The sequence below is a fragment of the Mustelus asterias genome, chromosome 9 (genome assembly GCF_964213995.1).
Source record: "Mustelus asterias chromosome 9, sMusAst1.hap1.1, whole genome shotgun sequence".
Classification (NCBI taxonomy): Eukaryota; Metazoa; Chordata; class Chondrichthyes; order Carcharhiniformes; family Triakidae; genus Mustelus; species Mustelus asterias.
In genome coordinates, this window is record NC_135809.1 from 101,450,283 (window position 1) to 101,477,443 (window position 27,161).

The following is a 27,161-nucleotide window of genomic DNA, read 5'->3' on the forward strand; positions in this document are numbered from 1 at the left end:
GAGAGTTCATAGAACATAGAACATAGAACATTACAGCGCAGAACAGGCCCTTCGGCCCACGATGTTGCACCGACCAGTTAAAAAAAAACTGTGACCCTCCAACCTAAACCAATTTCTTTTCGTCCATGAACCTATCTACGGATCTCTTAAACGCCCCCAAACTAGGCGCATTTACTACTGATGCTGGCAGGGCATTCCAATCCCTCACCACCCTCTGGGTAAAGAACCTACCCCTGACATCGGTTCTATAACTACCCCCCCTCAATTTAAAGCCATGCCCCCTCGTGCTGGATTTCTCCATCAGAGGAAAAAGGCTATCACTATCCACCCTATCTAAACCTCTAATCATCTTATATGTTTCAATAAGATCCCCTCTTAGCCGCCGCCTTTCCAGCGAAAACAATCCCAAATCCCTCAGCCTCTCCTCATAGGATCTCCCCTCCATACCAGGCAACATCCTGGTAAACCTCCTCTGCACCCTCTCCAAAGCCTCCACATCCTTCCTGTAATGTGGGGACCAGAACTGCACACAGTACTCCAAGTGCGGCCGCACCAGAGTTGTGTACAGTTGCAACATAACGCTACGACTCCTAAATTCAATCCCCCTACCAATAAACGCCAAGACACCATATGCCTTCTTAACAACCTTATCTACTTGATTCCCAACTTTCAGGGATCTATGCACACATACACCTAGATCCCTCTGCTCCTCCACACTATTCAAAGTCCTCCCGTTAGCCCTATACTCAACACATCTGTTATTCCTACCAAAGTGAATTACCTCACACTTCTCCGCATTAAACTCCATCCGCCACCTCTCGGCCCAACTTTGCAACCTGTCTAAGTCTTCCTGCAAACTACGACACCCTTCCTCACTGTCTACCACACCACCGACTTTGGTGTCATCAGCAAATTTGCTAATCCACCCAACTATACCCTCATCCAGATCATTAATAAATATTACAAACAGCAGTGGCCCCAAAACAGATCCCTGAGGTACACCACTTGTAACCGCACTCCATGATGAATATTTACTATCAACCACCACCCTCTGTTTCCTATCCGCTAGCCAATTCCTGATCCAATTTCCTAGATCACCCCCAATCCCATACATCTGCATTTTCTGCAGAAGCCTACCATGGTGAACCTTATCAAAGTTCAGTTAACATCTCACGTCGAATATGACTCCTCTTTGGAACTGATGAAGAAGATATGTTTTTCCAGCACTTTCTGTTTTCATTCCATTATTCTATCCCCCTTGCAATATTGGCTAACATTTAGTTTGTCTTCCTAATTACTTGCATGCTAACTTTTGGTGATTCATAAACAAGGTAAACCAGACCCCCTTGTAGAGTCATAGTCATAAAGTACAGAAGAGGCCGTTGAGTCTGCACCGACAAAACAATGTTAAATATACTCTAATCCCACCTTCAAACACTTGGCCCATAGCCTTGAACGTTACTACATTTCAAATGCTCGTCCACATTTTAAAGATTGTGAGGTTTCCTGCCTCTACTATCCTCCCAGGCAATGCATTCCAGACTCTCTCCACCCTCTGGGTGAAAAATCCTTTCCTCTCATCCCCTCGAAACCTCCCACTACTCACCTTAAAAATTATGCCCCCTTGTATTTGACCCTTCAAGCAAGGGGAATATCTGCTTCCTATCCACCCTGTTCATACCCCTCATAATCTTATACACTGCAATCAGGTCCCCCCCTCTGCCAACCTCAGCCTATCCAGCCTCTCTTCATAGCTCAAATGTTCCATCCCAGGCAACACCCTGTGACACTCCACTGGATACCGGTCTCTAGTCATACAAAGAGCCTTTTACTAACACCCTGTCTCCTACCACAAATGGGATCTTTAACCTGGTGTTGTTAAACTTCTTACTGTGTCCTACCACAAAGCCAGTTTTGGATCCAATTGCCAAGTTACTTGGATCCGTGTGTTATTACCTTCTTTATCCGACTCCTATGTGGGACCTTGTCAAAGGCTTTGATGAAATCCATATGAGCTACATCCAACTGCACAACCCTCATCTACACACCTGATCACCTTGAAAAATTCAATCAAATTTGTCATGCCAAAGCCATGCTGACTATCCCTGATCAAACCTTGCCTCTCCAAGTGGAAATTAATTCTTTCTTTCAGAATTTCTCCCAATAGTTTCCCTGCCACAGATGTGAGACTCGCAGGTCCTTAATTCCCTGGTTTATCTCTACCACACTTCTTGAAAAATGGAACCACATTAGATATCCTCCAATGCTCTGGCACCGCCTGTAGCTAGGGATGAGTTAAAAAATTTCCTCCCTTGCCTCCCTCAGCAGCCGGGTTTATAACTCATCCAGACCTGGGATTTGTCCACTTTCAAGCTTGCTAAAACCTCCAAGACCTCGTCATTCCCTATGCCAAACTGTTTAAGAACCTTACAGTCCCTCTCTCTGAATTCTGTACCTACATCATCTTTCTCCCAAGTGAAGACAGATGTGAAGTACTCGTTTAATATCCTACCAGTGTTCTCCAGCTCCCTGCACAGATTGCCCCCTTGGTCCCTAATGAGCCCTACTCTTTCCCTGGTTATCCTCTTTCCCATAATGTACTTATAGAATTTCTTGGGATTCTCCCTAATCTTATCCACCGGTGCTTTTTCCTGTCCCCTCTTTGCTTCCTTAAGTTCCCCCCTGCAACTTCTATACTCGAGTAAGGCATCTGTTGATGTGCTACCTTTGTACCTGTTAAAAACCTTTCTTTTCTTTCTTATCCAGTCCTGAATATTTCTAAACATCAAGGGTTCTCTGGGCTTGTTGCTCCTACATTTCACCCGAAAGGGAACATGTTGGGTCTGTTTTCTTTTTGAACCCCCATGGGTGACTATGTGGTGTTTGCACATTCTCTCCATGTCTCCCCATGGGTTTCCTCCGGGTGCTCCAGTTTCCTTCCACACTCCAAAGATGTGTGGGTTAGGTTGATTGGCCATGCTAATTGTCCCTTAGTGTTAGTGGGATTAGCAGGGTAAATACGTGGGGTCACGGGGATAGGACTTGGTTTAGATTGCTGTCAGTGCAGGCTCGATGGACCGCTTGGCCCCCTTCTGTACTGTAGGGATTCTATGATTGCTCTGCTGTCGATTTTCCCACAGGTGACACTTTCCAATCTACTGCCAGATCCTGCCTTATCTTAATGAAATTTGTCTTCCCCCAATCTGGAACTGTTTTTTTGCAGACCATCTTTTTTCTTTTCTGTAACAAACTTCAATTGTATTGTATTGTGGTCGCTATTACTAAAATGCGCCCCCACTGACACCTCAAACCCTTTACACTATGAGCAACCCAATTAATGTTGGGAAGTTGAAATCCCTAATATAATTACCCTATTACTGGATTACCCTATTACTGGGTTACTAGATACAATACACACCCAGCAATGTGACTGCTCCCTTTTTATTCCTAAGCTCTACCTACAAAGCCTCATTTGAAGACCCTTCCAAGATATCATCCCTTCTTGCCTCAGTAAATGACTCCTTAAATAATAATGCAACACCACTTCTTTTACACCCTCCCAATCTCGCCTAAAGATCTTGTATCAGTTGAGTTGCCAGTCCTGTCGCTCCCTCAACCACATCTCTGCGATGACAACAATATCTCAATTCCACGTGTCAAACCACACTCTTTTTGTTATCCATTCGAGGGATGTGGGCATCGTTGGCTGGCCAGCATTTATTGCCCATCCCTAGTTGCCCTTGAGAAGGTGGTGGTGAGCTGCTGCCTTGAATCACTGCAGTCCATGTTCTGTGGGTTGACCCACAATGCCATGAGGGAGGAAATTCCAGGATTTTGACCCAGCGACTGCAAAGGAGCCCAGAAGGTGAGCCCAGGCTATCCCAGCAAAGAGAATGATGGGTATGCTGGGTTTGAAAGTCTAGGGAGAGGGTAAAGGAGGAAGGATGGCCTTGGGTTGGTGCCTCCAATTGACACATGGGATCTGGAAAGGAGGATCCCCCTTAACCTGCAGTTGAGCATAAAATCCAGCCCAGTATATCCAGATAACTTTCCACCCTACCCCGGATGCATCACAACATTGAAGTATGCGTTCTACATTCTCACGGCTCCCTGGATAAAGATGTTTCCACTGAATTTCCTATGCTATTTCTTGGTGACTATATTGGTGGCCTGTAGTTTTGTTCTTGCCCACAAGTCAAGCTAAATGCTGTTAACCCAACACCCCTGTGCTCACTGATCTACAACAGTTCCCAGTCCAGCAATACCTCAGATTATAATTCTCTTCCTTGTGTTCAAATCCCTTTGTGGCCTCACCCCGCCTAACTCTGAACTGCTACAACCCTCAGAATTCTATGTCCTTCCAATTCTGGCCTCCTATGCACTGCCAATTTCCTTAATTTCACCATTAATGGCTGTGATATCAGCTGCCTGTAATTCATTCCCTTCCTAAGCATATCTGCCTCTCTATCTCATTTTTCTCATTTAAAAAGCTCCTTATATGGGTCATTGTCAGATGCATTTGATAATATTACTGTGGAGCATCTTGGGAAGTTTTACCACATTAAAGTTGTACATAAATACCAAGCTGTTGGGTGAAGTACGAATGTGTGATCAATGCCTGTGTAAACCTACACCTATGGGGAGGAGAGAAAAGTCACCAAGCGGAAACAAATAGCAATCAGAATCCTAGATGTTGCTTTGCATGAGTAATCCAAAGTTGATTGAAGGCAAAGATTTGGCTGCATTGAGATATTTTTATCACAAATTTATTTCATTCTTGCATTAGATATATCTTGGGACTTTAAATTTCAAGTTGAAGGTTATTTGGAATAGAGTTGGCAACTACGACTGATATTAAATTTATAACGTATTGTCCCACAAGGCAATCACTCTCCTTTCTAAAAGCCTAAATTATAAAAAAAAACTCGTGTTGTCTAGACAATCTGAAACTGGCACTTATTTTGAAGTGGAAAGCGTTTTGAATCAATAGTTTAAAGAAACTGCAGAATGTAATGAAATTGAGTTACCAGCCAGTGCCAGTATCAGTACCCCTTTTTGCAAAGGTTACTCATAATATCTTACAGTCCTATTGTTGTCTTTTTGTAAATCTAAATTATTATGACTTCAGAAGGGGAAAGTTACTATTCTCAACAGTGAAACCGAGATGAAGTGAGATCAGTATTGATGCAGTGGTTCACCAATTCTGTTTTGAACATCGAGATTTAATTATTGCACCCTGAACTAGCAAAAACAATTTACAAGCTAATTCTGAGATCATTGATCATTAAGTTAATGAAGTCAATATCTTTGTAATGGAATACGATTAGCAATACTCTGCTGACCATTATGCAGCCAAAATCCGATTTTCTTTGGTCAATGGTCAATATAAAAGACCTCTTAACGCTGAAAACCCAAACGTGCTGTTAAAATAACAGTGGCAATTATCGTTATTTACAAGAAAATAGCACAGCAACTTCAAGGGAGGGACGTATGTAATATATATTTATTTATATATAATATATATAAATGCAAATATCCAATTGCAATCTGAGTTGTGCCACTTCACAAAAATGTCATTTCACTATTTGCCTCACCAGTTATATGAATTAGATATCATTAAATTTGCTGTATTTGTATATTAAATATGAGTTAAACCAGCCGCAAAATTTAGGACAATAACTAGTGGCACATGTACCATTTGTCGTTTGTCCCATTGGCCTCCCAGATTGCCTGGATTCACTACAGTTCACCTACTGCCACAACAGGTCCACAGCATGGTTCAGATGGCTCGATTGAGGGTTACAAGTTAGCAAGGAATGAGCTGAAAAAAGGGGCTTAGTAGAGCTAGGAGGGGCATGAGAAGTCCTTGGCGGGTCGGATCAAGGAAAACCCCAAGGCTTTTTACTTTTATGTGAGGAATAAAAGAATGACCAGGGTAAGGTTAGGGCCGGTCAAGGACAGTAGTGGGAACTTGTGTATGGAGTCAGTAGAGATAGGCAAGGTGATGAATGAATACTTTTCTTCAGTGTTCACCAAGGAGAGGGGCCATGTTTTTGAGGAAGAGAAGGTGTTACAGGCTAATAGGCTGGAGAAAATAGATGTTCGGAGGGAGGATGTACTGGCAGTTTTGAATAAACTGAAGGTCGATAAGTCCCCTGGGCCTGATGAAATATATCCTAGGATTCTTTGGGAGGCAAAAGATGAGATTGCAGAGCCTTTGGCTTTGATCTTTGGGTCCTCACTGTCCACGGGGATGATGCCAGAGGACTGGAGAGTGGCGAATGTTGTTCCTCTGTTTAAGAAAGGGAATAGAAATGACCCTGGTAATTATAGACCAGTTAGTCTTACTTCGGTGGTTGGTAAATTGATGGGAAAGGTCCTTAGGGATGGGATTTAGGACCATTTAGAAAGATGTGGATTAATCTGGGATGGTCAGCACGGATTCGTGAAGGGCAAGTCGTGCCTCACAAATTTGATTGAATTTTTTGAGGAGGTAACTAAGTGTGTTGATGAAGGTAGGGCAGTTGATGTCATATACATGGATTTTAGTAAGGCGTTTGATAAGGTCCCCCATGGTCGGCTTATGATGAAAGTGAGGAGGTGTGGGATAGAGGGAAAGTTGGCCGATTGGATAGGTAACTGGCTATCTGATCGAAGACAGAGGGTGGTGGTGGATGGAAAATTTTCGGACTGGAGGCAGGTTGCTAGCGGAGTGCCACAGGGATCAGTGCTTGGTCCTCTGCTCTTTGTGATTTTTATTAATGACTTAGAGGAGGGGGCTGAAGGGTGGATCAGTAAATTTGCTGATGACACCAAGATTGGTGGAGTCGTGGATGAGGTGGAGGGCTGTTGTAGGCTGTAAAGAGATAGGATGCAAAGCTGGGCTGAAAAATGGCAAATGGAATTTAACCCTGATAAATGTGAGGTGATTCATTTTGGTAGGACTAATTTAAATGTGGATTACAGGGTCAAAGGTAGGGTTCTGAAGACTGTGGAGGAACAGAGAGATCTTGGGGTCTATATCCACAGATCACTAAAGGTTGCCACTCAAGTGGATAGAGCTGTGAAGAAGGCCTATAGTGTGTTAGCTTTTATTAACAGGGGGTTGGAGTTTAAGAGCCGTGGGGTTATGCTGCAACTGTACAGGACCTTGGTGAGACCACATTTGGAATATTGTGTGCAGTTCTGGTCACCTCACTATAAGAATGATGTGGAAGCGCTGGAAAGAGTGCAGAGGAGATTTACCAGGATGCTGCCTGGTTTGGAGGGTAGGTCTTATGAGGAAAGGTTGAGGGAGCTAGGGCTGTTCTCTCTGGAGCGGAGGAGGTTGAGGGGAGACTTAATAGAGGTTTATAAAATGATGAAGGGGATAGATAGAGTGAACGTTTAGACTATTTCCTCGGGTGGATAGAGCTATTACAAGGGGGCATAACTATAGGGTTCATGGTGGGAGATATAGGAAGGATATCAGAGGTAGGTTCTTTACGCAGAGAGTGGTTGGGGTGTGGAATGGACTGCCTGCAGTGATAGCGGAGTCAGACACTTTAGGAACATTTAAGCGGTTATTGGATAGGCACATGGAGCACACCAGGATGATAGGGAGTGGGATAGCTTGATCTTGGTTTCAAATAAAGCTCGGCACAACATCGTGGGCCGAAGGGCCTGTTCTGTGCTGTACTGTTCTATGTTCTATGTTCAGATGCCATCTCCCTGGCCCTGCACTTGGAACACCTAGATAACAAAGACACTTTTATGTCGGACTCCTATTTATTGACTACACATCAGCCTTCAACACCATTATTCCTACGAAACTCATCTCCAAACTCTATGGCCTGTGGCTCGGCTCCTCTCTCTGCAACTGGATCCTGAACTCCCTGACCCACAGACCACGATAAGTAAGGATAGGCAACAACACCACCTCCACGATCATCCTCAACACCGGTGCCCCACAAGACTATGTTCTCAGCCCCTTACTATACTCCTTATACACCTATGACTGTACGGCCAAAGTCCCCTCCAACTCGATTTTGCAGTTTGCTGATGACACCACCGTTGTGGGTTGGATCTTAATGACGAGACACAATATAGGAAAGAGATAGAGAATCTGGTGAACTGGTGTGACAACAATAATCTCTCCCTCAATGTCAACAAAACAAAGGACACAGTCATCAACTTCAGGGCGTGTAGTGGAGGGCATGCCCTTGTCTATGTCAATGGGGATGAAAAGGAAATGATCGAGAGCTTCAAGTTTCTAGGTGCCCAGATCACCAACAACCTGCCCTGGTCCCTCCATGCCAACACTATAATCAAGAAAGCCCACCAACGTCTCTACTTTCTCAGGAGACTAAGGAAATTTGGCATGTCCGCTACAACTCTCTCCAACTTCTACAGATGCACCATAGAAAGCGTTCTTTCTGGTTGTACCACAGCCTGGTATGGCTCCTGCTCTCTCCAAGACTGCAAGAAACTACAAAGGGTCATGAATGAAGCCAAGTCCATCACTCAAACCAGCCTCCCACCCATTGATACTGTTTACACTTCCCACTGAAAAGCAGCAAGCATAATTAAGGACCCCACACACCCTGGACATACTCTCTTCTACCTTCTTCTGTCAGGAAAAAGATACAAAAGTCTAACGACCCAAGAACAGTTTCTTCGCTGCTGCTGTCCGACTTTTGAATGGACCTACCTCGCATTAAGTTGAGCTTTCTCTATACCCTAGCTATGACTGTAACACTACATTCTGCATTCTCTCCTGTCTTTCTCTATGTGCGATATGCTTTGTCTGTATACCGTGCAAGAAACAATACTTTTCACTATACTAAGACATGTGACAATAATGAATCAAATCAAATTTATAATGTCCAACAGCACAGCAGTGACAATGCTGACCCCTGGGCAAAACCATTCTATACTTCCCTCCAGTCTGAAAAGCAACAGTTCGTCACTGGCCTCTGCTTTCTGTCCTTCAGTCAATTTTGTTTCCACACTGCCCCATTGTTCCTTTAATTTCATGAGTTTTAATCTTTTTTCCACGTGGTACTTGGTTACATTAACCATACTATCCAGATCTACTTCATTAAAACACTCAGTCAAGTTAGTCAACCGCAATTTACCTTTAACAAACCAGTGCCAACTTTTATTCACTAACCCGTAACTTTCCAAGTGCCAATTCATTTTGTTCCAGATTATCATGTCTCAAATTTTCCCTACCACTGAAATTAAGCTAATTGCCCTGTAATTGCTGGTTTTGTTACTGTACCATTTTTGGATCCAGTTTGCAACATATCCAATCCATTGGCACCATCCCCATATCTAAGGAGGCATTGGAAGATTGGTGCCAAGCCTTTTCAGTTCTCACCTTTTCATCCTTCAGTAACTTAGGCTGCAGTCCATCTCGATAGTGACTTTTCTACCTTTTGAGTATTGCCAATCTTTTAAGTATCTTTTTTAAATCTTTTTTTAAATCCTATTCAGTACTGCTGCAGTTTTTCCTTTACTGTGCATTGGGGTGGCACGGTAGCACAGTGGTTAGCACTGCTGCTTCACAGCTCCAGGGACCTGGGTTCGATTCCCAGCTTGGGTCACTGTCTGTGTGGAGTTTGCACATTCTCCTCGTGTCTGCGTGGGTTTCCTCCGGGTGCTCTGGTTTCCTCCCACAGTCGAAAGATGTGCGGGTTAGGTTGATTGGCCATGCTAAAAATTGCCCTTAGCGTCCTGAGATGTGTAGGTTAGAGGGATTAGTGGGTAAATATATATGTGGTCGGTGCAGACTCGATGGGCCGAATGGCCTCTTTCTATACTGTAGGGTTTCTATGATTTCATTGGTAGCATCCTAGTCTTTTATAAAGACAGATAACATATACTCATTGAGCCATGATTTCTATTCCCAAGAATATCTCCTTTGCTGTGCATTGGTAGCATCCTCGTCTGTTATAAAAACAGATAACACACACTCATTGAGTACATGAGCCATGATTTCTACACCCCAAGAATATCTTCTTTCTCAACACTAATTTGCTCTATTTTTAATATTTATATTAAATATAAATTTTATATTTATATGTAAATAAACTAATATTCACTTTTGGTTATTAGCCAAACTGGGCTGATGTTCCAAAAGGATAGTTCTGATGAAAACCAGTGCTTGCAAAGAAAGTTTGTCAGGATACTGCAAAGCCTACATTCCTTGATTTTATATAATTTAAATTAATTAGATTCTGGTGATCTCCAAGCCCCTGCCTCAGCTGACCAACAGTTCCGATTCAAATTCTTAAACATCGCAGAATCAGCGATGTCAAGTTGTAACTCCATTTTTGTTCCACTGGTTTCTTGGATTTTATTTTTCTGATTCAATGGGGATTGTATGTAATGACAATTTTTTTCTAGATTTACAAAGCAGAGACTTTAACACCATTATTTCTACGAGACGCATCTCCAAACTTCATGGCCTGGGACTCAGCTCTTCCCTCTGCGACTGGATCCTAGACTTCCTAACCCACAGACTGCACTCAGTAAGGATAGGCAACAACACCTCCTCCATGATCATCCTCAACACCGGTGCTCCACAAGGCTGTGTCCTCAGCCCCTTACTATACTCCTTATACACCTATGACTTGATTTTCAAGTTTGCTAATGACATCTTGTTGTGGGTCAGATCTCAAACAATGACGGGACAGAAATGAGATCGAGAATCTGGTGAACGGGTGTGACAACAATAATCTCTCCCTCAATGTCAACAAAACAAAGGAGATAGTTATCGACTTCAGGAAGCGTAGTAGAGGACATGCCCCTGTCTACATCAATGGGGATGAAGTAGAAATGGTAGAGAGTTTCAAGTTTCGAGGTGTCCAGATCACCAACAACCTGTCCTGGTCCCTCCATGCGGATGCTATAGTTAAGAAAGCCCACCAACGCCTCTACTTTCTCAGGAGACTAAGGAAATATAGCATGTCCGCTACAGCTCTCACCAACATCTACAGATGCACCATAGAAAGCATTCTTTTTGTTTGTATCACAGCTTGGTATGGCTCCTGCTCTGTTCAAGACCGCAAGAAGCTACAAAGGGTCATGAATGATGCACAGTCCATCACTCAAACCAGCCTCCCATCCATTGACTGTCTACACTTCCCGCTGCCTCAGAAAGGCAGCCAGCATTATCAAGGGCCCCATGCACAGCGGACATACTCTGTTCCACCTTTTTCTGTCAGGAAAAAGACACAAGTCTGAGGACATGTACCAATCAACTTATAAACAGCTTCTTTCCTGCTGCCATCAGACCTTTGAATGGACCTACCTTGCACTAAGTTGATCTTTCTCTACACCCTAGCTATGACTGTAACACTAAATTCTGTACTCTCTCCTTTCCTTCCCTATGTAAAGTATGCTTTATCTGCGCAAGAAACAATACTTTTCACTGTAAACTAATACATGTGACAATAATTCCAATCAAAAATGAAATCAAATTAAAATCTCAACCCTATGTTGCTGATCAATTAATACTATATGCACCATCATGTGTAAAAACATTCTGAGGGACAGAATTAATCTCCACTTGGAGAATCAAGGATTAATCAAAGTTAGTCAGCATGACTTTGTCAGGAGAGATCATGTCTAACAAATTTGATTGAATTCTTTGAGGAGGTGACTGGGTGCATAGATGAGGGCAGTGCCTTTGATGTAGTATATGGACTTCATTAAGGCTTTGACAAGGTCCCTGATGGGAGACTGATCAAGAAGGTTTGGGCCTATGAGATCCAGGATAGTGTGACAAATTGGATCCAAAATTTACTTAGTGGCAGGAGGCAGAGTGTGATGGTCAAAGGTTGTTTTGTGCCTGGAAGTCTCTGTCCAGTGGTGGTATTTGCTTATGGTATTTGCTACCAAATAAACCTGTTGGACTTTAACCTGGTGTTGTGAGACTTCTTACAGTGGTGTACCGCAGGGAATGGTGCTGGGTCCCTTGTTGTTTGCAGTGTACATTAATGATCTAGACGGGTATGATCAGTAAATTTGCAGATAACACACAAATTGGTGGTGTGGAAAATAGCGAGGAGGAAAGCCTTAGATTATGGGGTAATATAGATAGGCTGAACAGTGGCAAATGAAATTTAACTCTGCAAAGTGTGAGTTGATGCATTTTCGGAGGACGAACAAGGCAAGGGAATACACGATGAACGGTAGGACACCAGGAAGGACAAAGGACCAGCGGGACCTTGGGTTGCATGTTCGTAGGTCCCTGAAGGCAGCAGGAGAGGTAAACAAGGTAGTTAAAAAGACATATGGGATACTGCCTTTATTAGCTGAGGCACTGAATGGAAGAACAGCGAGGTTATGATGGAGCTGTATAAAATGCTTGTAAGGCCACATCTAGAATACTCTGTGCAGTTCTGGGTGCCATATTTTTGGAAGAATGTGATTGCACTAGAAAGGGTGCAGAGGAGATTCACTTGGATGTTGCCTGGGCTTGAGGGTTTCAGCTGTGAAGAGAGGCTGGCAAGGCTGGGGTTATGCTCCTTCGAGCAGAGAAGGTTAAATGGGGACCTGATTGAGACGTACACAATTATGAAGGACATAAATAGTGTAGAAAGGAAGAAACTTTTACCCTTAGTTGAGGAGTCAATAACCAGGGGGGTATGGATTGAAAGTAATGGGCAAGAATTTTAGAGGAAAAACTTTTTCACCCAGAGGAAGGTGGGAATCTGGAACGCTCTGCCAGACAGGGTGGTAGAGGCGGGAACCCATGCAACACTGAAAAAGCATTTAGATGAGCACTTGAAATGTCATAGCGTTCAAGGCTACAGCTAGAAAAGGGGATCAATGGCCAATGCAGACACAATGTGCCAAAGGGCCTCTTTCTGTGCTGTAAACTCTAGAAATCATCGAAACCCTACAGTGCAGAAGGAGGCCATTCGGCCCATCGAGTCTGCACCGACCACAATCCCACCCAGGACCTACCCCCACATGTTGACTCGCTAATCCCTCTAACCTACGCATCTTAGGACTCTAAGGGGCAATTTTTAACCTGGCCTATCAACTTAACCCGCACATCTTTGGACTGTGGGAGGAAACCGAAGCACCCGGAGGAAACCCACGCAGACACGAGGAGAATGTGCAAACTCCACACAGATAGTGACCCGAGCCGGGAATCGAACCCGGGACCCTGGAGCTGTGAAGCAGCAGTGCTAACCACTGTGCTACCGTGCCGCCCACGGGCAGATTTTCCAGCCGCGCTCGCCCCAAATCTGGAAAGTTCCGCCTGAGGTCAACAGACCTTTTCATGTTCTGTGTCCCGCCTGCTATGATTTCCGTGGCTGGCATGCCGGCAAAATCCTGACCTATGATTCTATAAAAATAAACCAGGGTATTTCCAGAGGGAATTGGTTCAATTTTCTGACTTCTTGATGTGAAGTTGAATGACTCAGTTGGCAGCATCCCTGCCTCTGAGCCAGAAGGCACTGAGGTTCAAGTCCCACTGCAGGACGAGTTGGCCACAGTATTCAGGCGGCTCAAAGCAAGTTGTTAATCAGCTTGAAAAATCTTTCCATCAACTCCACACCTCTCTCCAAGGGAGAAAAGAATGTGAAGAAACAAGAAACAAAACAAACTTCTTGCTAAAATAATTCATTGTGGTTTGAAATAAAATCCTCTAGTGGTGGTAGTTTTGTGGCATTGTAATGGTAAAATGTAAATTCATAGCTCTTACAATATCTGAAGGACTCTATAATAAAACTGACATTTTCAATTATTATGTTTGCTTTTCTAGACCCTTCCAGCTGCATTACGTGCCCTGAAAGGGCGAGTAGCTCGGCAGTGTCTCATACAGGAGCTAAGTCTACATGTTCAACAAAATCGGGCAATACTGGATCACCAACAATTTGACTACACAGTCAGAATGATGAACTGTGCGCTACAGGTAACATTTTTTATTCTTTAGTGCCTTATCATGACAAAATACTCTGGCATTTATTTTGAATAATCTTCCAAACAAATTGTACAATGTAATATTTTTGTTCCATATGTAATATAGAACAGAAATACTTAAAATGTGTGTACCTGTCCTTAATGGAGCCACATTGTGTACGTTATAACCTACTAAAATCGCTGTTGCTTATAATTATTTAAAATTTTTTATTCAGCATTTCATATGATGGTTTAGTATCCTATTCTTCTGAATGATATTTAGATCGTATAAATGCAATATAGTATTTTTAATAGACGTACGTCAATTATTTGGTTCAATAAGTGGATCCAGGTGGATGAGGGGAGGTGAAAGAAAGAGGCAAGATGGATATGGATGTGAATATGGAAGAACAGTGAAAAAGGAAGGGGCGAGGTGTGAGGAGACTTGGAGAAGAAGGAATAATGAAGGGCGAATGTGCCATTAACGTGATCCATTTCTACAGAGGGGGAGTTGAAGAGGACAGAAAACATGACAGGAGAAGAAGAGGAGATGGGCAGGATGTTTTGGAGAAGAGGAGAATGGGAAGATCTGGTTGCCACCGTTTCAGGGTTAATTTTCCATTCAGTGGCAGGGGAGCTGCATTCGACTCGGTCTCAATTTGGCAATGCTTTGCAGAGTTATGTTTCAGCTGGTTGAGCTCGAAAAGGTCCTGAGGGATATCTTGCGTACATTATTGATGTCCATTACCAATGTGGTAATACTACTGCAAAGCATGCAGAATGTTTGGACTATTGTAGTAAGCTTTAAATTACAACTAGAAATGCAATATTTTCATTGAGACCTTGTTCAGGCTTCATATACTACATTGTATGTCCAGTTTTGGCCTTCCCTCATGGTTGGGAAATTGAAGCTCTTTAGCGTGTTTAGACAGGGACCACTGGATAAAAATACCTGCTGTAAAGCACATTAAAAGAAAAGGAGCAGCAGTGAACTTTTTGACCCTTCGGGCCTGCTCCACCATTCAGTAAGATCATGGCTGATCTGATGACCTCAGATCCACTTTCCTGCCTGTTCCCCATAACCTTCACCTCCCCCTGTAGTTCAAAAATTTGTCTGACTTGGCCTCATTGGGACAGAGAATTCCAAAGGTTCACAACCCTTTGTGAGAAGAATTCCCCCTCATTTTCTTCTTAAATGAGTACCTTTTATTCTGAAACTTTATTGCATAGTTCTAGATTCCCCTCCTTAAAGGCATCAACCCTCTCGACATCAATCCTGTTAAGCTCCCTCAGAGTTTTATGTTTGTAAACTTAATGTTGAATAACATTAAGGTATGAATAATTGCCAAATTGAAATGCAAGCTTACCTCTTGTCAGAATGACAGTAAACATGTTCAGAATTGCAATGTGTGTCTTGAGGCAAGTAAACATGGAACTTGCTGAAGAGCAACACGATGGAAAAATCAACTGATGACATGATTGCAGTGCAGGACAGGAGCAAATGCTCATCAATAAGATGCATAGAGTCTCATTCAGTTTCAAAAATTAACTTCCTTACTTCCTTTCACAAAATCAAAGAAGTTATTGCCACAAATTCACGTGAGTGGTGTGTCCAGTGAGTTCAACTTTAATATAAATGGTTCTACCACAGGATTTCATACTTTGTCTGATAGTTCTAACCACCATAGCTCTCAAGACTGGCCTTCAAAAAGAGACTTTTTGAAGGCCAGTCTTGAGAGCTATGGTGGTTAGAACTATCAGCACGTCACCAGCTGCAGCCATTATGTCAGACCAGCAATGGTCCATTTTGAAAAAACAGTTTAAAACAAGATATGGAAGAGGAGCAGATTAAGATGTTCTTGCTTCATCTGCACTTTTCCTTCACTACGTCATCATAGGTAAAATCTTGTAAAGATTTACTTTCACTTGTCAATACTGCTGAACTTGTTAAATATTCCTGAGCCGATGTACTTTACAAATGATTTTTAACTTTTTTGAACACAGAGAAAGAACGTTCACTGGAAGCATTTGTGACAGGTATTGTTAAAAATATGTTCAGAATAGTTTCCACATTTGGAAAGGTTGCCTGCAAACCTCAATCACCAAATCTTGATTTTAGTGAATTTTCTGAAAGAACAGGCATTTGACCTCCTCTGTCCGGGGAGTCGAGACACTCCCCTCGCTGCTCGACGGCTACCCCAAGTCCCGACTGGCTGGATCACCACCTCCTGGCTTTTTTTGTTGTGCCACAGTAGCAGCTCACACCTTGCCTCACTGTTGTTGGCTGTCTGGCTAGCCTGCTCTTCTCAGACCTGAGTTAAGTAAAACACAGGATCTTCACCTCAGCTTTCTCTGTCTCTCTCCTAGTCACCTCAAACAACGTTCGGACTAGTGTTTCCCCACTGTGAGGAATCTCAACCAGAGTCTAATGTCGCTCTGCATTGCCTGCTGTTTTAAGTTTAAAGTTTATTTATGAGTGTCATAAGTAGGTTTACATTAACACTATAATGAAGTTACTGTGAAAATCCCCGAGTCGCCACACTCTGGCACCTGTTCGGGTACACTGAGGGAGAATTTAACATGGCCGATGCATCTAACCAGCATGCCTTTCGGACTGTTGGAGGAAACCGGAGCATCCGGAGGAAACCCACGCAGACACAGAGAGAAGTTGTAGACTCCGTACAGATAGTGACCCAAACTGGGAATCGAACTTAGGTCCCTGGTGCTGTGAGGCAGCAGTGCTAACCATTGTGCCAGCATGTCGCCCATTTGAGCCAATCAGCAAATGCAGAGCTGTTTGGCTCTAATTGGTGCTCTCAGACATCAGCAGACACATCCCCTCCTCACCATCAGTCAGGGCCCTGTGCCTAGTCATGATGTGTTTTGTTGTAACTCTACCTGTGCCTGCAAGGCAGTCATAATTTCCTCAGGGTCATGCCTGGTTTAGCATTTCTGTATTCTTTAGGCTAATGGTAAAGCCAAAGGCATTTGCTGCTTCAGAGGAACAGTTTACAATAAGTTGCATTGGCTCCTTGGGTGCCATTAGCTCCCAAGATATGAAACGTGGTCCATGTTGTCCAAGGCCTTGCTATTGATTTTGATAATCGAGGGACAGTGCTATGTGCTGGTGCAGGTTGGTAGAGGACCTTTATCTTACAGATGTTTAGTGTAAGGCCTATGTATGTCTAGGTGAAGGTGTGGATAATGTCTTGAAGCTCAGCCTCTGAGATGTAAGCATTGTCTACATACTGTGGTTCAATGACAGAGGATAGGATGACCTTGGATCTGGCCTGCTGGTGGTAGAGATTGAAAAGATTCCCATTTGTTCTGCAGTGTAGCTCCACTCCAGTGGGAAGCTTGCTGACAGTGAGATACTGCATTGCAGCAAGGAAGATTGAGAATAGCAAGATCTGTGCGATGACACAACTTGATCCTAGACCAGCCACAAATTGGGTCTGTGGTGGATCCATTGGTCAGTATCATGGTTTGCATGCGATCTTGAAGCATGCGATCTTGAAGCAGGCGGAGGAGGATGGTTACAAACTTTTGGGGGCAGCTGAAATGGGCTGCATTTGCATTGGGACTCTGGGCGGATGTCTTCAGCCACAGGGAGATGGTGATTAAAGAGGACTCTTGTGATGACTTTCCCTATGGCCAACAGCAGGGAAATTTCCTTTGTAGTTCTGCAGTTGGACTTGTCACCTTTCTTGAAGACGGTCACAGTTACAGCATCTGAGAGATCTCCTGCCATGTAGTCCTCCTTGCGGATAAGGGAAATGCGGTCATGCTTCTCCACCATGTTTTAGTGCTCCAGCAGGGATTTCATTTGCTTCTGATACTTTGTTGTTCTTTAGCTCTAGATTGGCATTTTATACCTCATGCTGGGTTGGAGTTGTGCTGAGGTGATAGTGGATAGCATGCTGTGGGATGAAGTCAAAGACACTCGCATTGGAGAACAGTATCTCTGCAGGGAGATCTTCAAAGTGCTCCTTCCAGTGCGTGCTGACTGCCTTTCTGTTCTTGATGAATACCTCTCCATGCTTGGTCTGAGGTCTTGACGTTTAGGCTGTAAGTGGCCTTGATTGCACTGAAGAAACCTTGCGTGTCAAGGTTGTTGGCTGACTGTTGGATCTCTTGCGCTTTCTTCACTCAGCAGCTGTTTTTTTAGGTCACGGATTTTTTTGCTGGACCTCAGCCTTTACTTATCTGTAAAGCTTCTTTCTTGCTCTCAGGTGGGTTGCTGTTTCAGGTTCAAAAAGCCTTGTGCTGTGACTTATCAGCTGCACCTCCTGGTTGTTCTCATCGAACCAGTCCTGGTATTTCCTGGTCGAGAGATCAAGCATATCTTCACAGGTGCTGATTATGGGGGCAGACCAGGCACTGTGAACACTCTGGCCAGAGTGTTATCGCCCCGCCTGCCACGAGAATCGGAGCGAGCGAGGGGCGGACCAAGGAAAGGTCCGTTGACCTCGGGCGGGATTTTACCATTTCCAAACGAGCGAGGCCGTAAAATCCCGCCCTCTGTGTCTCTGGCTCACCAGAGTCATCACGTTGGCAGTGAGGCACTGGGTCAGTAGGGCTCTCTTATCGAAGCCTTTGAGTACCTCAGTGTTGATTTTCCTCCAGCATTGTTTCTGTTGCCATCATTGCTTTGGGGCTCCATCGATGTTAATCCGAGTGGATTCGATGGTTATCTGTCCAGCAGTTGTAGGCTCCTGTCACGGCACATGTGATACGCATGCAGTCTCTTGCTTTGATGTAGTCGTGCAGGTGCCAGTGCTTGGAGTGAGGGTTTTGCCATGAGGCCTTTTACTTGTCTCACTGATGGGACAAGGTGTTGGTTATGACAAGGCCTGAGAAGGCTGTGTTTTAGGCATTTTCTCAGGAGCAGGATGCTGTTGGAGTTGGACTCCCCTCTCTATTCTCTCTCTGCCCATTACACCTACCCACAGGTCTGTGTCCATTTCCAATTCCAGCATTGAAGTTGCAAAGGAGGATCAACTTATTGTCCGTTGGGACTCAGGCCAAGGATTGTTCAAGTCGGGAGTAAAATTCCTCTTCGGACTCGTCTGTAGCTTCCAGTGATGGTGTGAATGTGCTGAGCACTGTTACACACTGGTTCTGGGCTAGGGTGAACTGAAGGTTCATGAGGCGTTCGTTTATCCCAGAAAGGTAGTCTCTGAGATGGCCAATTGGTTCATTTTTAATGGCAAAGTCAACCCTGTAGCTGCAGCGATCTCATACTGGTTTACCTTTCCAGAAGAGGGTGTACCCGCCACCTTGTTCATTGAGCTGGAATTTCCCTGTCTGCCTGGTCTCGCTTAGGGTGGTGATTTCACTATTGAAAGAACGAGGAGAGTGGGGCATAAACATCAAGACTTCAGTGAGGGAGAGGGGTGTATAGAGAGCGTGGCTGCAGTGAGGAGAGTTGAATATAAAGTGTCAGACTTCAGTGAGGAGAGCAGTGTATTTGTAATACATTGCTTTGGTGCACCAAAACATACAGGTGCCATTGCTTTAAGTGTGGATGCCTTAACTAACTATTGGAATAGAGAATTAATCATGTTGAGTTAATGCTTCGTGAAGAAGAATTCCAGCAGAAGTTGACAATTAATCTCCGCCACAGCAATAAACCCCCTCAATAAACATCTGCCTCAGCACTAACCCTCAAAACATCCCTGCCTCAGCACTGAACCGCCACTTCAGCAATAAACCCACTCAACAAAATCCTCCCCTCAATAAATAACCCCTCAATAAAACCTCACCTCACCAACAAACTCCTTCAGCAAAACTCTTCACCCAGAACCCCAAACCCCAGGGGACCAAGAAAGCGTATCTGTTGCCTGGTGGCCTGGACCACCCCCAAAGCAAGGCTGTGGACGAGGCACCAGGATTGGGCTGCGAGCACCCACCCCTGAGTATTGTTGACTTATTTAAAACATGCAGTCACTTCAGTGGTCACCATTTAGCTATTTTCATAGTGAATTTTGGATGTCGTAAATAGAATCGATATATTTTAGTAAATTCATTCTAGTAATGCAAATTTTGACTAGTTCTCAAATTATTTTTTCCTCCTCCAATTTATTTACAGTTATTTTCCACTTACTGATCCTGTGACCAGGCCTGAGGCATCATTTATTATGCATTGTGTAGCATCCTGTGTCTAATGAACCTTTAAAAGGTTAACCTAAATGGTGAATATTAGCTGGTAATTTCACTGAAGGAACAGAGGCAGTCTAGGCTAGGACAAGTTTTGTCTTTAACCAGCAATTATTTGTTTGTTTACACTTCCAGCAGTGGTGAGAATCAGTGACAGAAATAAGACTAAGCAAAAAAAATCATGGACTTTCCTGTCCACATGGCTCATTACCATGCTAAACAAGTCGGCTATAATGGAGCAGAATGTACCATTTTCTATTAGATGAAAGATTCAAACATGATATTGTTGTCTTTCAAAAAAGAAAGTTTCTAACTTGTAGATTGATCAAGGAAACACGTGATTTGGGTGCAATTTAGTTTTTCAAACGTACTCGTATGGCATCAGTCAGTCAAAATATCAAACTACTTATTTGGATGAATAATAACTGCTGTACTTTAAAGTCATTTGAACTTTTATTGGGTAAAATACTAAAGAAATAAAAGCATTATACTTGAGGTATAACTTGTTATGACCCCTCTTTGAATTTGATCATCCTTGTTTTTAATAGATTTATTGCACTTGGATTAAATTGGAACAATTTGCACATTCTCCTCGTGTCTGCGTGGGTTTCCTCCGGGTGCTCGTTTCCTCCCACAGTCCAAAGATGTGCGGGTTAGGTTGATTGGCCATGCTAAAATTGCCCCTTAGTGTCCTGAGATGTGTAGGTTAGAGGGATTAGCGGGTAAATGTGTAGGGATATGGGGGTAGGGCCTGGGTGGGATTGTGGTCGGTGCAGACTCGATGGGCCGAATGGCCTGTTTCTGCACTGTAGGGTTTCTATGATTTCTATGACATAATATTTAATGCAGCTAAGAGGACTGTAAACATTTCAGTTACTTTTTCCTGATATGGCAGCTTATAATGCGTGAATTTTTGTTTCTCTCAAAGTTTGTTAAATGAATGAAAATAACCATGTACCTTAACATTCATTATTTTCATGTTAGTTGTTCATCATTTGAATAAACACGTTTCAGTAAGATGCTTGGTACAAAGGTCATTATATAAGAGGTTTGATGCTTGTTCTGCCTGAATTTGATTTGTAAAGCTCTTAAATCCATTGTGTATATTTATGCAAGTCCCCTTAAGTTCAGATTCCACATAAAATCAATTTTTCTAATAGATAAACCCATTCATTTTCTGAGCGCAAATAATCGTCTAATTGTGCATCAACTAATTTTATAAAATAACACCTCATTTAACAGTTTTAGTTCATAATGATTTATTATTCCATTCATTGAAATACTTGAAAATAGTTTCTGCAGTGGAGTGGAATGGCAATGGTTTATGATGTACCGTTTCGCTATCATAGTAACTATCCTTTCAGTATCTATGAGATTGGCAATTCACTGGTTGTCCTGTACCACATGATGGTATCCACAAGCAGTGGCAGGGCCAACAGGGCACTGACTTTCATCCCTTAAATCTGGGCTAGAATTAGATCTAGGACCTAGGTAAGAAAATAAAATATGGTTGATCACTCCATAGCACAGTATCTTATAAACCCCTTTTCAATATCCAACTCTAAGCTAGAAATAAACTTGCATTTCTGTTTTGAGCAATTAAACTTGTCTATGACACTTCCCACAATTGAAGAATTAGCTGATATTCACTGGTTTGATTTGTACATGAATGGTCACTTGGACAAGATGGGATAATAGGGAGTGCGCAGACAGGAAACTATAACTGAGTGAGACATTGGTGGAGTGTGGAGTTAAGAATTTGGTTCAAGTGGTAAGTTCTGGTATTCTTTCTCAAATTAAATATAAATTAAGAGTCATGCTCTTGAGATAGAAGTAACAACCTTCATGAGTTGTTAAGAAGTTTAAGGCTCGTGAGATACAAGGAGAGGTGGCTAGATGGGTAGAAAACTGGCTTGGCCACAGGAGACAGAGGATAACAGTCGAAGGGTCTTTTTCCGGCTGGAGATCTGCGACCAGTGGTGTTCCGCAGGGCTCTGTACTGGGACCTCTGCTATTTGTGATATATATAAATGATTTGGAAGAAGGTGTAACTGGTGTTATCAGCAAGTTTGCGGATGACCCAAAGATGGCTGGACTTGCGGATAGCGATGAACATTGTCGGACAATACAGCAGGATATAGATAGGCTGGCAAATTGGGCGGAGAAATGGCAGATGGAATTTAACCCAGATAAATGCGAAGTGATGCATTTTGGAAGAACTAATGTAGGGGGGAGTTATACAATAAATGGCAGAGCCATCAAGAGTATAGAAACATAGAGGGACCTAGGTGTGCAAGTCCACAAATCCTTGAAGGTGGCAGCACAGGTGGAGAAGGTGATGAAGAAGGCATATGGTATGCTTGCCTTTATAGGACGGGGTATAGAGTATAAAAGCTGGAGTCTGATGTTGCAGCTGTATCGAACGCTGGTTAGGCCACATTTGGAGTACTGCGTCCAGTTCTGGTCGCCGCACTACCAGAAGGACGTGGAGGCTTTAGAGAGAGTGCAGAGAAGGTTTACCAGGATGTTGCCTGGTATGGAGGGTCTTAGCTATGAGGAGAGATTGGGTAAACTGGGCTTGTTCTCCCTGAAAAGACGGAGAATGAGGGGAGACCTAATAGAGGTGTACAAAATTATGAAGGGTATAGATAGGGTGAACAGTGGGAAGCTTTTTCCCAGGTCGGAGGTGACGATCATGAGGGGTCACGGGCTCAAGGTGAGAGGGGCAAGGTATAACTCAGATATCAGAGGGACGTTTTTTACACAGAGAGTGGTGGGGGCCTGGAATGCGCTGCCAAGTAGGGTGGTGGAAGCAGACATGCTGGCATCGTTTAAGACTTACCTGGATAGTCACATGAGCAGTCTGGGAATGGAGGGATACAAACGAATTGGACCAAGGAGCGGCACAGGCTTGGAGGGCCGAAGGGCCTGTTTCCTGTGCTGTACTGTTCTTTGTTCTTTGAGTTAAATAGCCTTGTTAAACACACAATGGATGTTGCTGAGCTGCTGCAAAGTATGCTGAGGGAAGAGTGTGAACAACCAGCAATCATAATCCACATCTGAACCAAGAACATAGGTAGAAAGAGGGATGTGGTCCTGTAGTCAGAATTTAGGGAACTCGGCAGAAAATTAGTAAACATAACATTAAAAGTAGTTATCTCCAGACAGGATTCCCCCCCCCCCCCCCCCCCCCCCTCCTCCTTTCATCTATGCTATCCTTAAACACTTACCTTCTCTCTGTAGCCTTTAGAAGAAGCTTTGGGACACTCAAACTTTTTACTTACCAGAATATGCCATCTAGGGATGTAAAAATTAGGAATAGCTTGTCTTCCCCCATGATCCAGTGTTACAAAGAAGCAGTTCCATTTCAGGTATGCACCATGTTTCTGGAGAAGTAGGGATCAGAAATTCATGCCTGAAATGCGGAGTTCTGACGTTATGCAGAAAATTAGGAATGGAGTGGCAATTCAACAGTGGTTACCATGCTTTGGAAAATTCGGGCCCATGTATGTAATTTTTTTTCTTGAAATGCACTTTCTGCAGATCATAGAATCCCTACATTGCAGAAGGAAGCCATTCAGCCTACCAAGCCTGCACTGACAATAATCTCATCCAGGCCCTATCCCCACAATCCCATGTATTGACCCTGCTAATCTCCCTAACACTAAGGGGCAATTTAGCAAGGCTAATGAACCTAACCCACACATCTTTGTTGCATGGGAGGAAATATTGCACCTGGAGGAAACCCACACAGACATGGGGAGAACGTGCAAACTCCACACAGTCACCCAGGCCCGGAATTGAACCCAGGTCCCTGGCGCGCTGAGAGGCAACAGTACTTACCACTATGCCACCGCAGATAAATAACTAAACTTTGGTTGATAGAGAATCTGAGTATGTGGTTGTATTGACACTCGAAGATATATATCTAGATATCAACTTTTGGTGTTACACAATGCTCTTTTACATGAAATAAATTTTCATCTTAAACCAAGTTCTCTTCTCTGAAAATGGAGATATACTGCAGAGGACATTAAGAAAATTGCACTTAAAATTACACTGGCAGCTGTCATTTTTCATCCAGAGTTTCCACCAGAAATTCCTCTGAGAAACGATTCAGACAAGTGAGAAAGAAAAAAGTCTGTGCAGAAGTGAAGTTCAAACCTTATTGGGCAAGAATACTTGTGAATTATCAAGAGGGGAGGCATGAAATTTGAGAAAACAAGTTGAGAAGTTTTCACGTAATGGTGTTTAACAAGCTTTCAAATGTAGGCACAAAAATGAGTAATGGCAGCTACAACGTAATGGAAAATGGTGCGTAAAAATAGGAAAAGATGTGGTTGCTGTCTGAGGGAAATATCCGATCAAATCATTTGTTAGTAGATGGATGAAAATAAATTCTTAGCCGGACAGTGGAGCTTACTTTTGGGTGAAGGAAGACACAATAGCTTTCCTGAGCAATTCAAATGAATTCAGTAAAGCATGTTGCATAAGCATCTTGGTTTGGTTTTGGATGGGAATCTCAGGGACTGGCGGTGGTTCTTTTATTGAAGACTAAAGATTGGCCCCCTGCGTGGCGCTATTGCTGGTGGGTAACCCAAGATCGGTTACTTATTAGAAGTCCACCGAAGTCAAAATATGATGAGAGTTCATCACTCGCTGCTTAAAAAAACAAATTTTTCTGAAGTAGTAGATCACTTTGTGACTTGAAGTAAAAATGTTTCTGACTTTGATATATACACGCTTCACAACAACACCTACTACTTGGCAAAAAAAAATGGCTGAAAAAGCAAATAACATGGTTATTCCTTCCCCAAAACCTAAGAATTTAGAAATGTACAAGATTAGGAAAAACTGGAATTCATCTGGCTGATCTCAAAAATGAATACATATGTCATCCATTTCCTCAAATGTGTATTCAAAGAACAAAGAAAAGTATAGCACAGGAACAGGCCCTTTGGCCCTCCAAGCCTCTGCCGATCATAATGCCCTATCTAAAAAAAATCCTTCAGCCCTTACTCGGTCCGTATCCCTCTATTTCCTGTCAATTCATGTGCACATCCAGATGCCTCTTAAATGTTGCTAATGTGCCTGCTTCCACCACCTCCTCTGGCAGAGCGTTCCAGGCACCCACCATTCTCTGTGTGAAAAACTTCCCCCGCACATCTCCCTTAAACTTTCCCTCTCTCACCTTGAACCTGTGCCCCCTTGTAATTGACACTTCTACCCTTGGGGAAAAAGCCTCTCAATATCCACCCTGTCTCTGTCTCTCATAATTTTGTATATCTCCATCAAGTCTCCCCTCAGCCTCCGTCTTTCCAGTGAAAACAATCCTAGTTTGTTCAACCTCTCATAGCCAACGCCCTGAAGACCAGGCAACATCCTGGTGAACCTCCTTTGCACTCTCTCCAAAGCTTCCATGTCCGTCTGATAATGTGGTGACCAGAACTGCACGCAATGATCCAAATGGAGCTTAACCAAGGTTTTATATAGCTGCAACGATATTTCCCAACTCCTGTACTCAGTGCCCCGGCTGATGAAGGCCAGCTGTGTTGCCACTTTTGGGAACTGTGGACCTGCGCGTCCAGATCCCTCTGTATGTTAATGTTCCTAAGGATTCTGCCATTCACGGTATAATGCATACCTAAATTTGATACTCACATCATTAAATATTTCTATATTGTCTCCTTAGCCTTTCTTAGGCAATTCATTCCACATCATCTGTTTGGCTATACATTATGTCAGTTGGTTCTGCACAACATGAATTGGCCAGATGTTTTAAGCAAGTTGCTACAACCAGTTCTGAGCAAGTTTTCCACATACATGGTGGAGGACTCCATCTATGAAGGACAATACAGGACTTGCAATTCAATAGCAATGCGATGTCTATATGCTCATTCAGCGTTGCTAGTCTGTTGACTAATATACTGCTCATAGATGCCATAGACACACGTCACGTCACTATATTATGGTTAGGAGTGCCGCCATTGTCTGAATGCATTGAATTTATGAATTCAGCAACTTGCCTAATTGAGTTCAATTTTAATGACACCATGTAATCCCAAATAGATGATGTTGCCTCTTTAGGCCCAGCTCTTGCCAATATCTTCATTGGTTTCCATGAGAAATGCATCTTGGATGGAATGACCCCCTAACCACTTATCCCTTATATATTTCCAATAAGGCAGATGATGCTATATTTGAAGCTGCCACTACATTAAGAAATCACTTGCATGTCTTTAATAGGCTCCATCCTACACTTAAATTCAAAATGGAGCAATCAAATTAGCTTGACAGGCTAGTTGAGAGATCTATCATTGGGTTCTTTCTTTACTATTGTCTACTACAAGCCCACCTCCTCTGGTTGATGTATCTGTTGGGATTCCTACAGTTCTGTGTGCTGAAGATTGGCCTTGTTGGCAACATTGTTAATAGGGCCCCAAACCATTTTCCCACTGTGCAAACTCGATGCCGAAATAGGACACATCAAAGCTCTCCTCCAGGATAATGCCCACTATTGAGGCAAGGCTGTGAGATGGTTAAGATAGGGGAAAATGGCAGGGTAGGAGAACTAGCCTAGGGGGCACAGTTTCAAAACAAGTTATCTCCACTTAAGATGGAGTTGAGGATGAAATTCTTATCTCAGAGGGTCGTTAATCATTAGAATTCTCTATCTGAAAGATTATAGAGGCTGGATCAATAAATATATTCAAGGCTGAATTAGAAAGATGTTTGATCTACAGGGGAGTCTGCGGATGGCAGGAAAGTTGAGTTAAAACCACAATCAGATCAGACATGTTCTTATTGAATTGCAGAGCAGGCTTGAGGGGTCAAATGGTTTATTCCTGCTTACTCATTCAAGATGAAATCACTTTAATGACATGAGAGATACCATGAGAGGCGAACAACCTGTGGAGATTTTATGGGTAGAATGATGATATAGAAAAGGATTTAACACTGCAGTTGTGCATAGATTCCTGGTCATAGCTATGAAGTGGGAGCTTGTATAAACGTTGAAATTAGATAAGCAGATGGAAAAAGCAGAGTGCTTCTCATAGGGGATCTTTCATATAATTTGTGGTAAGCAGATATCACGTCTC

General features: G+C 43.1%; 1 protein-coding gene across 2 annotated transcripts in view; it reads left to right on the forward strand.

Moving 5' to 3' along the window:
• The window catches only part of sbf2 (SET binding factor 2), a 555,079-nt gene that overhangs the window by 354,093 nt on the left and 173,825 nt on the right, over window positions 1-27,161 (forward strand). For both annotated transcript variants that reach the window (XM_078220692.1, XM_078220693.1), the window contains exon 16: window positions 13,766-13,915. In XM_078220692.1, the coding sequence (XP_078076818.1) occupies window positions 13,766-13,915 (150 nt within the window). The remainder of the gene's footprint in view (window positions 1-13,765; window positions 13,916-27,161) is intronic.